Source organism: Eurypyga helias, unplaced genomic scaffold (genome assembly GCF_000690775.1).
Source record: "Eurypyga helias isolate BGI_N326 unplaced genomic scaffold, ASM69077v1 scaffold22180, whole genome shotgun sequence".
Lineage (NCBI taxonomy): Eukaryota > Metazoa > Chordata > Aves > Eurypygiformes > Eurypygidae > Eurypyga > Eurypyga helias.
The window spans coordinates 26,720-39,674 of record NW_010224070.1 but is presented as its reverse complement, the minus strand read 5'-3'; the positions used below and the strand labels follow the sequence as shown (position 1 = coordinate 39,674).

At 46.0% G+C, this 12,955-nt stretch overlaps 1 protein-coding gene across 1 annotated transcript in view; it reads right to left on the bottom strand.

Moving 5' to 3' along the window:
• Positions 1 to 2,422: 2,422 nt before the first annotated feature.
• LOC104516138 (transmembrane channel-like protein 2) overlaps positions 2,423 to 12,955 on the bottom strand; it is a 33,662-nt gene continuing 23,129 nt past the window's right edge. The window contains 5 exon segments of the mRNA XM_010160369.1: positions 2,423 to 2,670; positions 3,796 to 3,916; positions 6,088 to 6,166; positions 10,978 to 11,103; positions 12,850 to 12,955. The exon segment at positions 12,850 to 12,955 is cut by the window's right edge and continues 34 nt beyond it. Of these exon segments, the coding sequence (XP_010158671.1) occupies positions 2,423 to 2,670; positions 3,796 to 3,916; positions 6,088 to 6,166; positions 10,978 to 11,103; positions 12,850 to 12,955 (680 nt within the window).

Sequence of the window (12,955 nt, the reverse complement as noted above, 5' to 3'; positions counted from 1 at the left end):
ACCCTCATATCCTGAAGCCTCTAAGCTTGCAAAAGACATTGATCAGTGGGTGAACCTAATGTGTTGTAATTACAGATGAGCAAGCCTTGAAAGATTCATTAGCTAATGGGCAGTTGTGTGCTCTAGAAATGACAAAGTACTTTGTATTAATGCAGCTCTCGGGGCCTGATTCAGAGAGCATTCAAATCCTGGACTAGTTACTCATCTTATCTGAGTCTGCTTCTCAGGTTTTCAAAACCTGTCTGCAGTTCTTTGTGGCTTCTTCATAATGTTTCTTATCGCTCTTATATTCCTTGTGCAAATAAATGTATATTCTCTACTTTTCTTCCATGTGTGCGCATGCATGTTTCCAGCCCTCTTCTGTCTTCTAGCAAAAGTGAGTGAGATCTGAAGCCACGTCTCCCCTTTCCAAACCATGTTTTAATGTGAGATGAGGTGCTAAGAGGAGGGAAATCCTATTTCTCATTTTGCAGCCATTTCCTAACATAGCAGTCTACAGGGCAGACTGACTGGGCTGAAATCAGGGTACTGTGTTGTTTGAGACATCCTTCTGGAATACCAGCCTGGCAGCACCTTCCCCTGACACTTTCTGACCAATATTTGCTGCTGACACGTGTGGAGAAGGAAGCTTCTGTCTCCTGAAAAAGGCCTTCTCTTGTCTGACTTTTCTGGAGTTCAGTGGCTGGGTATCTCTGTGTGGAGAGGTGACAGGAGAGGCAACCACATCTGTGTTGCACCAGCAACTCTCGCAGCAAAGAGAAGACCAGTCCTTCTCTGTGACACCCAGCTTGGGGAAATATCCTTCCAAGACTCACAAATAAATCTGATGAGCAACTTCCCACGTGGAGACTTCCTGGGAAAATGAGCAACCCTGACCATCACAGCGTGCCTGGGAACAGCCAAAATTGACCCTGAGCCACACATCAGGGACAGGTATTTCTACAAATAACCCATTGACTTTTCTGTATTTGAAAGCAAAATGCCATGGTTAAATTTTTGAAGAAATTCTGAATTCTCCTTTTATGATTCTTGCTTGTATCTTCCCCAGGGCTCTGGCCTCTCCTATAAAGCACAGACATCAAAAATTGAGCTAGATCTCCATCTACATATAAGCACAGCACAATATTTAAGCTCTTAATTCTTATGAGGAATCAGATGCCTAAATACTTTTGTTTTGGGCATTAAAAACGCATGTTCTTTTTCCGGTCTGCCTCGTGTCTGACCTAATTGGATACCTTTGCCCAACTCCTCAAAGACTGAAGGTCAAACGCTCTGTGCTCTGTCAAGCCATAGGGTGGAAATAAGTTTCGGAGGTTCCTGTCATGAACCTAGCTTAAGACAAGTTTTGTGGCATTTAGTAGAAAAAATTGAAGATGAGCATCTTTAGTCCCAAATATCCCAGCCGTAGTGGAATTGTTACTAGCTGTATTTATGGATTTATTTTTACTGAAGAACATGGGTTTATTTTTTTACAAAGAATAACACACATGTGAACACCAAATCTAAGCTGGTCAGGATGGGTTTGTCAACTACAGGAAGAAATTGTAGATGTAAAAGAGCAGGTCAACCTGGAGGAGTCGTACAGCAGAGTCCTGGGGAGTCCTGTAGATCTGGAAGGCATGATCCTTAAATTGCACCAGAGATTTCTGACTGGTTAGAATCAGAAACCAGGCCAAAGCACTTTTAGTCTCTCAGTTGTGCTGGTTGGTGTTACTAAATTAGGAATCACGTGGAGGGACTGAAATAATGGTGCAAGCAACTGTCAACAGACAATGATAAGAGGAGAAGAGCGGGAACCCAGAGACAGCAGTGGTGAGATACACAGTGGGGTTGAAATAAAAAGAGGAAAGTTTGGAGGAGGTAGACTGTAAGAAAGCTATCATGAAGGATGAAATGCAGCTGACAAAACCTCCTCCTGTGCTGGGCTAGTGGGAGTCTCCCCCTCCTGGTAGTGGCTGCTGTGCAGCTGGACAGAGACTTTAAAACCAAAATACTTAATTCCTCAGGTAGAAGGACAGCAAAAAGCCCCAACCCTTTATTGAAATCATAGCTAAACTCACACCACTTTTATTAACTGGAGAAGCCTCTGAAGGGGCAGGCAAGCACTCACACCGCCGAGCGAGCTCACCGTGCTGCTGTTGGTTGCCACAGGCCTGTGTCCTGTGTGCAGTAGTTTAGCGATGCCATGGCTGATTTTCACCCTGACTGCCTCCCGTGTCCTTAATGATTAAAGTCAGTGCAGCCATTGGGTGTTACAACTCCAGAGTACTACTAAGCTGCTAAACAAAGATGGTTTAGATTGTCAGTGTTGGATGGACGCAGATCATCACAACTGGATGGCCAACATACAGTCGTTGTTTCCTACTAAAGCTGCTATAGCTCGTGCAGCACCTCTGTTCTAACAGGAGAAACGCTGCTGAGCTTATCGAGCAGCATAGCGTGGCTGCCCTCTCCCACTTCCAGGGACGGGTCCTAGTGGGTGCCCCCTTGGCCTGGGCTGCCCAGGGTAAGGTGCCCGGATGCCCAGTGTTGGTGGCTGTGTCACGAACACGTGCAGTGGTGGGGTGAACGCTGCTCCTCTTCCGCCCGTCATGGGGCTGTCATCCAGGACTGCTGCGTTGCCTTGCTTCCCAACAGGGCTGGTTCTGTGAGGAGACTCTGTTTTCTTGTCTAGAGCAAAGATTATGAATGTTATTTTCTTGAGAGCAAACACTGCCTTTCTTCCTCACCCTCGTAGCTGCTGTTCTTTGTGCCATAGCCCAAATGTCCGGGGATTTGTGTTTGAGCATCTGACTGAAGAAACTCTAAGACCGTTAACCCCTGGCCAACAGCCAGTATATGTCTCTGCTGCCCTAGCCCTCTTCACAAGTTCTTACTGATGTGTTTATAAGACATGATAGTCCTACTAGCCATGCTGGTACACCTCTAGCCACGTGGCAGTCATGGGTAATTGCTGATTTTAACCTTTATTTTCAATGCACCCACAATGCTGCCAGTGCTATTTCCATTTAAATAAGCACTCTGGGACTGCTCGAGGGGGAATCTGTGTCAGGTTGGTATGAACTTTCCAGTTCATCTCAGTCTCTCTAAGAAACAGCCCATCTAAATGGGAGAGGCTCATGGTGGCATTAGTCTGCTGTTCTCGTCTGTATCGTGATTAAAAAAATCAAAATCTTTCACGCGTGTTGCACTGTTTCTCACAAATGAGTGCAGGAGGCTCTGGCAGTCAGGAAGTGGCTGGTTCAGACCAAGCCTGGAGGATATGTCTTTCTTGAGAGCATCTGAACTCTGGTGCCAGTGCCTCTTCCCGCGTCTTTGTCCCCAGCCCAGGACCCCCTCAGCATGCATTTATGTGCCCTAAAACCAGCACAGCCTTTTAAAAAGCTCCCGTCTCATTCATAATGAATTTTTCAGTGAAAATCTAAATTCAGAGAAAAGTCTGTGCCTGGCTCAACCCATCAGCCTAGAAACAACGCCGGAGCTTCAGCATTGTTCCCAGAATAAATTGCTGGTTTCGTGACTGGTATGGTTAATAGCAGGGATCTGAATCGTAACATTGGATTACAAGTCCCACACTGTGATAAGCCTGTATGAGCCGTAATCCAGTCTTTAAACTTGCCCTTCCTGGGTGTCCATTGGCAGGTGGACTTCTGTAGGTAGGCAAAAACTGTGCTAGTTATACTCATCCGATTCCTCGCAAATGTGTATCACTCCAGTTTCTCAATCCTTCCCAGTCAGTTTGGTGTCAAAAGGAGCCTTTTCAGGACGGTTGAGGGGAGGCTGTTTAGTTTTTACCTTCTGCTTGTTTGGGGTGACTTTCAGTCTTTGTATTTGGTGTCAGTAAATCCTCCAGATCTTGCAACATGGGGTTAGTACTGGCTTTGTTGTTTCTCTTGTTTTTCTCCTCTTCGCGTTGCTGTATCAATAAAGACCATCGAGTTTAGTTTGAAACTGCAGATGTAATCTCTGACATGGTGGCCTGGTGTCATGGCTGGCCTGGCTAAGTGTCTGTTGGTGTCAGTGCAATCCCTTTGCCAAGTTTAACAGGCTGAATCTTGGTCCAGTGACCAAGTGCTTTATGGAAAGAAAGTTCATCCCAGGCAGGAGCGAGAGCTTGGGAAGCAATGGTTCTGCTTCTGTTAGGGCAGAGTACTTGCCGATAATATGTGGTTTAGGTCTACAGGGCTGTCTGTGTGTTTCTGCAACTGGGAATTTGACCTCCCTGGTGTTTTGGGTTGTTTTAAATGTGGACCCCTTAGGAGGGAGGATGAGAGTGGTAAAAGCCAGAAGAAGAAGAAAAAGGCATGGCAGCATGGAGATGCGCTGTAGGGCTGTCTCTGGTTTTACTTGCATACATATAGGTCTTAAAAAGATTTATTTTTGGATGGCAGAGGGATTTAAAAATATGTAGGGGCTGTTCCTGCTCAGGGCAAGCATGCTGGACAGGGAAGGGAGAGGCTGGTTTATCTCATGCAGTGAGAAAGCTTGGATGGACTCCACTCCGGCTCCATCCCTCTTCCCAAAAGGGTGATCTGCCAATGGAAAGAGTTGTGGGCTGGAGCACAGAATGCAAGGCAGCTCACGGCCTTGCTACAGCTGAGAGGTTCCAGCCCACAGAGCAGCCTCCATCCATTCAGCAAACCTGGCAGACTTTGGGGGCAGCCACAGCAGATCTCTCTGAGCTCAGCAGGTCGTCACGTGGTGGAGCTCCAGCTGCTGACCACCACTGCCATGACCAGGCAGCTCCCATCCCTTGCTCCCTAAGCAGAAGGGCCATGCCAATGCCCTCCTTTTCCCTCTGCCCTGCTGTGTACTCCTATTCCTACTACGCTTGGTTAAACCTAGAAGTGCCTATGGAACAAAGATATGTCAGGTCTGTGCAAAGGCGGGGCTTGTCTGGAGGTGTTTCTGTTCCTTTGGGTAGCACTGGGCCCTGCTTTGTGACCCCCTCCATGGGGTTTTGTGCTGCCTTAAACCCTGATCCCAACCAGTTTGTGCAGCATGAAATAGACTGTGTGCCGCTAAGTCCAAGTGTTCTGTAGCACACGTTCAACTCCTGCAATACTTGAGGATGCCCTACGCACCAAGGCCCTTACTTTAAACTGTGTGTGAGTGATCAGCTCTGAATTTGAGCATTCAGATCTAATTTATGGAGTGTCATTTCCCAGTGCTCACATCCTCACTTTTAATGTTGTGCCCATCTGGGCATTATGCAATGCGTTCTTGATGTGGCATTGCTTCCTCGATCTGGATCCTGCCTTGTACCACTAAAATGCCACCACTTTGATGGCATCAGATCCTCTCCTGATGCAAGGCTCGATCCTTTGGACACATCTATGTAGTACAAAACAGCACAGGGTTAGAGACCCACCAGGAGAACTCTGGGGGAAGATGATGCTGCCAGTCCAGCATAGACAATAGTAGCAGGACACCTTTGCTGTTTCTCATGGAGACTCATTATCTGAGCAGAGCTGTGCTTTTTCAGATCTTTTACTGCTAGACCTAATTCCTATTAGTCTGGGGGTCCCTGCATCATGGTCCTCTACATGTTGCAACCTCTCCCAGGTTCTGGATATCATGACGTCCAAGTCCTACCCTGCGAATTCAAGCCATTTTTATCTTGCTTTTCCCATCTGCGTGGCAGAGACAGACACCAGCCTCTTTTGTAAAGGGCTTTGAGAATTACTTGTACAAAATATTATTGCCATGTTGTTTGTGGCTCTTCACTCTTCAACTGGTACAAAATCTGGTAGTGGTTTTGATAGGCTTATCACTGTCCCTGGGAAATCTCAGGTTCCAAAACATTACTTGAACTTTGAGGTAACTTATTTCTGTAGGTGGAAAGCACAGTTTATGGGAAAATTCACTGTAGTTTTGATGGGTGAAATAGCAGTCTTTCATGGGTTGCGACCACTCTTTGCAGTTCGCCATTAAATGCCATCAGAGAGGACTGAACAAACGTAAAATGTGTCTTCCCCTTGTGCCACTAACGCGTTCAGAAGCGAAGAGCAATTTAAAAGCATACGTTGCACATAAAGCTTGAGGTGCATGGTATTTCAAAGGTGGCTTTGCCAGATCAATACTTACCATTTGCATTTTCTTCTTCAGCTCTGCATTGGCACGCTGGTACGCTTCAGCCACAGCGTTTAGGTAATAGATGGCAAGGCTACGAAAACAAACGTGTTGCTGTAGTGATAGGATCAGGGGAGAGAGAAATTTTCGCAAGGAGGGAACATTTAATTTTTGCCTACCTTCTAATACATGTTTCCCACAAGCTGTCTCAAAACCGCCTTTAGAGGCTCAAGGCTTAGGAGAAATTGAGGCTGCCACATGGCATGGTCAGCTAAGATGGGCTGAGCCACTCCAGTATCACAGTTTTGCTCAAACAGAAGAAAAATGACCATCCTGCCCTCCTGCCTCCACCTTGGCTGGCCATAGGCTCCCTCTGCTTCCTTTGCACCAGCCTCTGACCAGCTGAAAACCAGCTTAGCTGACAAAAACAGATGGCTTTCTGTCACTTTCTCAAATGAAAATCCTGACCCGGGAGACAAAACAGGCACCGGATTACACAGGGACCTTAAAACCCTCTAGGAAACCAGGAAAAAGGTGGCAGAGCAAGGCCCTGAACCCTCTCCTGAAAAGCACATTGCTCAAGGCACAGTCCCCCTTTCCACTTGGCCAGGACCAGCTGCCGGAAAGGGGCCATCGGGAGAGAGCAGAGATGGGAACCAAGGGCGAGCAGAGCCGCTGGCTTTTGTGTAGATCCCTTCTGCAAAAAGGGCACGCCAAAGCCAGGGGAAACTGAGCCAAGCTGGAGGGAAGAGAAAGGCGAGCAGGATGGGAGAGGGTGTGCTGGCAGCCAGCCTTTGGCTCACGGGGAGAAGTGTTTTTGTCTCGCCACTGCTGCCACTCGCCAGCCAGTAATATTTTGGTTGTCAAAAATGACTTCTCCTGCTTTTGTAGAATGCTTTTGTTCTTCTAAGTTATAAACATCATCTGCTCAGTGAGTTTGAGCCATTCCCAGGAAAAACACCAGCCGTTCGGTTCACCACTATGGTTTTGTGGGATTTTTTAAAGAAGTAAAGTAGAAAATTCTCTTATAAAAGGAAAAAGACAGACTTGTATTAAAAAAAAAAAGGTTTCCTGATAGTTCATAACTTGCTTGTGTGACTCTAGCCCAGGTTCAGCATCCTCAAACCAAGCTCGAGGATTTTGTCAGCAGAGTGCCTGACTCTAGGCCCAGCAAGTCACCATGTTTTCCAGGCACATTGGTTTCCAGGTGGAAGATCAGGAAGGGGTACATAGGATGGACTTTCTTGAGACTTTTTACAGGGGCCTGTCTAGAGGAAACACGTCTGTTTCCTTTTGCCTAGCCAAAACTTGGTGATCTGGGCTCTCTGCCCTGCAAAACCCTCTTGGAAATTATTATTTTAGTTCCTCTGTAAGGATGTGATAGTTTTACCTCTTCTATGTTATCAAACTCATTGCCTAGGAAATATTACTTTGTAACCAGGACTTTGGGGCTGCTTTGCCATTTTTACTGTGACCATCCAGGACATAAGTGCCTGGAGCCACCCCTGTTTTCATAAAGGTGACTAGATCTGCCAATTTGAAGCTGTCTGGGATGCTATGCCATGCCCTCTGCTTCCGAGCTGCCTTCTCAAGTTCACTGAGTAACTGAGCAAATCCATTTCCATTCCTTTTTAAGTTCTTTCTCACCCTCCACTTTAGTGGCCAGCATCATCTCCAGCCACCACACCTTCCTTCCCTCCTGGCTCCTGTGTTGAATGGGTAATTGATGGGGAAAGGGTGTAAATTCACCAGTTTCCTCTCCCCAGCACTGTGAGATATAAGCCTGATCTGTCTGCAGGCTAAGCCTGAGTTTCCTCTGCCCTTGGTTTCTTGCAGGTTAATTGCTCAGGGGAGTGTGAGTTTGTCCAGGATTGAACTGCCCGTAAGGGGTCTTGGGAGGGAGCGGGGAAAGGGACAGTGCCACAGAAAGGGGATTTGGGGCGACGCCTTTGCTGCAGTCCAAATCTGCAGGTAGTCAGGCAGATTTAGGCTGGGTTGTTCAGGCCAAACCTCATCAGTGCTGAAGCAGCCTAGGTGATCCTCCAACGTGCATGCCAGTGTCCTGGGTAGATCCTACAGGTGTGCTGGATGTGCTATTGAATTCCTGATTCTCACTGCTAGTACCAGTTCCCAGAAAAGACAGAGCAAAGCCAAGTCCTGATCTGACTGTGAGCAGCAGCGCATGAGGAGCTGTAAACTTTGCTGGGAAATCAAGTAAGCATTAGCAAATGGAGATTATCCACTTTCAGTGGGTGCTTTGGATTTATTTGCCTCTAAAATGAGTCTAGGGATGCACACTCAAGCTTGAGCTGTTTAGCACAGATGCTGCGTGGCTCTGGCACCTGCTTCTCTGACTCACTGCTCCCCCAGAGCTGGGACGAGTGTGGGTCACTGTCCTTCTCTAGCCTGCACAGTAGTTTTAATCTTTTTCTCCTTCTCCTTGATGCAGTAAGCTGCTTCTGTGTTCTGCCAGGAAGGTCTACAAACCACAGCTTGAAATCTTGCTCCCGACCCAAGTGGGATTAGTTTATGTAGCTGTGTGTACAATATCTGTGCTGCTTCTTGCTCTTTATTTCCTTTCTCCCTTGTCCTTGGGTGGCTAGAAACAGGCCAGTAAGTTTGACAACCTTTGTCACCTGCTTGACCCCATCATTGTTTGGGACCAGAATCCAAGAACAAAAATAAACAGAAGAGACATTGTTGGGAATGGCTAGAGAAAATTACTTAATTCAGTCCATAGAAATAGAAAAAACATTCTTTGTGTCTGCCATCAAAATCAACAGACTGTCCATTTACAATCTACCTGTCACTCTTCATAGAGACTATTTTTTATTTGGGTTGCGTTGTAGGTTGCCTTGCCTGCTACTTCAAGAGCTGCTGGCTCTCTGCTCACCAGGACCTAGTGAAGCTTTTGCTTATCCCTGTTTTTATTCTCTTGGCAAGCAGGATGGGAACGAGCATAAGGCCTAGCTCCAGCTTGACCCTGTCTACCTGTCTGCAGCACAGCAAAAGCTGAAGGCTTTCAGGGGGAAGGCAGGGAACTGGGGACTTGCTAGATGTGATTTCCTCAACTGAGAAGTCTGAGAGGAGAAAAGGACCCAAGCCCTAGGATATATCCTGGTACGGTAGATATGATTTTTTTTTTTTCTGGGATTATCCCAGGAGAAGTTTGCATGCACATAATGAGCAGCACTTCTGCAAGACACCAGATGCTCTCGGGGCATGCGAGAGCTACTGCCAGGGGGCTGCAGGTCTGACTTGTTCAGGCATCAGGGTCTTTTTTAGGTCTGTGACTCTCTCGGGAGCTGAACAACTGGAAATCGTAATTATCTAATATCCTCAAAGGACGCACAGGACTAGGTGGAAATGAGGATGTTTTAGGTATTGTAGAGATAGGATAGCTCTCAGTTTGCAGAGGGAATCGGGGAAAAGTCAAAATGGTGTCTCAAGGAGATGAACAAATGGGAAGGCTGTAGTGTGGGAATAGCCCAGACTGGGAAGGGGTTACAGAAGGTCTCTCTTCAGATGATAAACTGAATTTGTGTTATTCCCTGTCCTGGCTGACAGTGGAGGAAAGAGCAGGAGCTTGTCACTGAATACAGCATTGTTTTCAAAGGTCTATTGCTCTTCCACCACCTTTTTGGGGGAGATTGCATCAAAACCTCAGAAACCTGACCTGCAGCGCTTTTGTACAGGTCACCCATTTGGGGTGGTTTCATTCTGCAATCCTCATCTCGTGTTTGCGTAGCATCGGCTAGTGCTACTGCGAAGCCCGCAGGAATAACGCTAATAACAATATGCCTGGCCATGCTAGGGATGTAGCATGAAACTTCTTGTCTCCTGCATGTATCTGATCCAATTCTTCTAAGTGTAGGATCTGTCTACACAAGTTACAGTACGTGATCATTTTATTTAGGTTAAAATGCCTAAGTACTTCAAGGCAGCTAGAGGGATGACAGGTTGTTTTCAGTTTAACTGGGATTTTTCTTAGGCTGTTTCCTATAGAAACTTTGTAGCATGGGAACTTTGATTTAACTTAATGGCATTATCTTCAGTGTAACCTATTCAGAATGAAGAATCACAGTACTCAAGAGCGGCTGTACTGGATCAGCCCAGAGGGCCATCTCCAATGTGCGTGGATGCCCAAGGAAGAGTCAGAGTAGGAAAGCATATGTAATATGCTCCCCAACCCTCTCCCCGTCTCCCAGTGTTTAGTCTGGAGTGTTCAAAGCTGCCTATAAAATTTGGCCACAGCTCTCCCACTCATTGTAATAGCTGTGGAAACCTTGAGAACAATGCCAAAAATACCTTTTTAAAAAGGAAAAAAAAGACAACTGCACTGGTCCTGGTGCTGCTGAAGGTGCTAGGGATTTAAGTGTGGTTTCAAAGTTGAAATGATCAGACAGCACTGAAACAAATTTCAGGTGTATTATTTGGACAAAGAAAAAAGAAAACAACCAAAAACCCCAACATCCCAAACAAAACCCACACCTCTTCATAATTTTGGAATGTGTAATTTTTGAATGCCCTGGCTTGGCAGCGCTGTAAATACCACCAGCTGTGATAGAAATTGCTTCTCCAAAAGGCATCAGGCTGAGAGCGTCCATTTATTTCCTGCTGGCTACTGAAAATTTTCCATATGGAAGCTGTGACAGCTTTGGTATCCACAAGGCCTCTGTCAGCAATGCATTTCATCTACATAGTGGCGTTTAATTGGGTCAGGTAATTAAATTTTTGGAAATAAGTTTGGGTGAAGGTGAGGGGGGTAGGGAGCATGTGTCTGTCCTAACCTGGGTGGTTATCTCAGCAGAAGCTGTATTTAAACCTCACTAATATGCCAGCATTTTTTTTTTTCTTCAACCTCCTTCCCTCATCCAGGCATGTGATACTGTAAGGAAAACTTACACCATGAGCAGAATTGCAGGTATGATCAGTCCTGGGTTTGCTACGTAGCTGAAGATCTTGGCAACAAAAAGTGGGAAATCGAGCTCGATGGTCTCTTGAATGACTTCATACATCCTTTTCTTTCCACTGGAAAGACAAACAGCCAGTTAAGGAACATAGGTATTTCCTGGAGAGACAAAACAGCTCCTAAATCAAATGATGCTAAGCAGTACGTTTTAATGAGCATCAGCTTGCTGTTGGCCACAAGGATTTCGAAATGCCTTCATTTAAAAATACCTATTGGTCCATCCAGCCCTCCCCCTGTCTCCCACTGATTATAAGAATAATCTTTGCTAGGCCAACTTGCTCTTGGAGTTAATACATTTATTTCTACAAATGTATTCTTTATGAGGTCTGGTTGTTTACCCCTCTGAAATGTATAAAACCCTACAGATTGCAGTAACTGTACATTTCTGATCAATATATGGCTTTTTCATGGTAGAGATGACTTTCCATATGCAAATTCTGCCTTTCTGAAGTAATGAGCCAACTTGAAGAGCTGCTAAGTAATGACAAAAATAGCAAGCTGTGATTATTGCTTAACAGGAAACTCAGTGAAAGAGTCATTTCAAAGCGGATTGATAAAGCAGATGAGTGCTCTGTATGAAAGGAGAACAAATCTGTAAAAGGCTGGATTACATAATTGACCTTCTTCTTTCCCCAGTACCTCTGGGTCTATGAATTCAACCCTAGGAGTGCTATTCCTCATATTTAGGCTTGTTTCCTCCTGGAATCTTGCAGGATTCTGCTCAGGAAGGTGGTGGACTCTGTCCTGATGATAAGAGTCAATAACGACAAACTTGGCTAAATGGTGTCCCAACTTCAACTGCCTTAAGCCCAGGAGAGCGGAGCTTTCAGTTGAGCTGAGAGGTGTGCCAAGGGTCTGAATCAGGCTGAGTGGCTTTTGAAGGGTTGATTGGGAATTGAAATGGCTCTTTCACAATGCAGATTAGTCATCTGCAAATGACTGTGCATGCAACAAGTTTCTTTTCAGGTCTTCTGACATTGCTCGTTGACACCTGTCCTTGCTATAGAACTGAGGGAATTTTGGTCTCTTGCCTTCTCTCCTGAGTCTTTTAGCTTTCTGTTGTCATCCTCTATTAGCAAGTGGATAACCTAAACCAGTGCATCTACAGAAACACTTTGTTCCAAGCTGGCTCCTTGCTGAGTCAGATTCAGCAGGCCCAAGAAATGGTGTTACTCAATCAAATTACCATTTAGTGGCGTTTTAACCTGGTCCACCAAAGGCTTTGAGCGGTGCTGATTTTGCCCTAATTAAAAACCACAAAAATTACCTTTTTTTTTTTTTTTAAAGCTGCAACTCTTGAGGCACAGCCCTATTTATTTCCTGCTATTTTCCAAGAAAATTCAACATGTAAAATACATCTCGTGCTGTGAATTCTTGGCTCTACGGAAGGAGACTTTGGACATGTTGTGCTGCCACCATCTTCCAGAGAGCCTTAGGGATGCTCCTGTTGCCTTTTTTTTACTGGAGGCTGCACCCTGCTGTCCTACCCCTGCTGTCCTCTCTTGTTTTCACTGGTGTGTGTTGGAGAAGCACCAGGAATCATGTAGCAGAGGAGGCAGAGCAGCTGAGCTTGTAGGGGCTGCTGGAGAAGGGCAGGCAGGAGCCCAGAGCAGGTTCAGTGCTCCTGGCTGGCTGTTTGCACCCCACAGCTGGGCACGGCTTGTTTCCTCACACTGCTAAAGATTTAACCAGACAGGGAATGAAGGCATTTCACCATCTCTGCTGGAGTCCAGGCCTTCTAACTTTGTGAAAATAATCCCATGTATCAGAGCAGGAAAATGGCCTTTTGGGTGTTTTGCTGGTACCTGAATGGTCCACAGTCAAAGGAGGGAGGCAGGGACATGATGGTGTAAGCCACAGGCAGGAGGCTGAGGAACAGGATCAGCAGCAAAAGTCCCATGTAAAAATTAT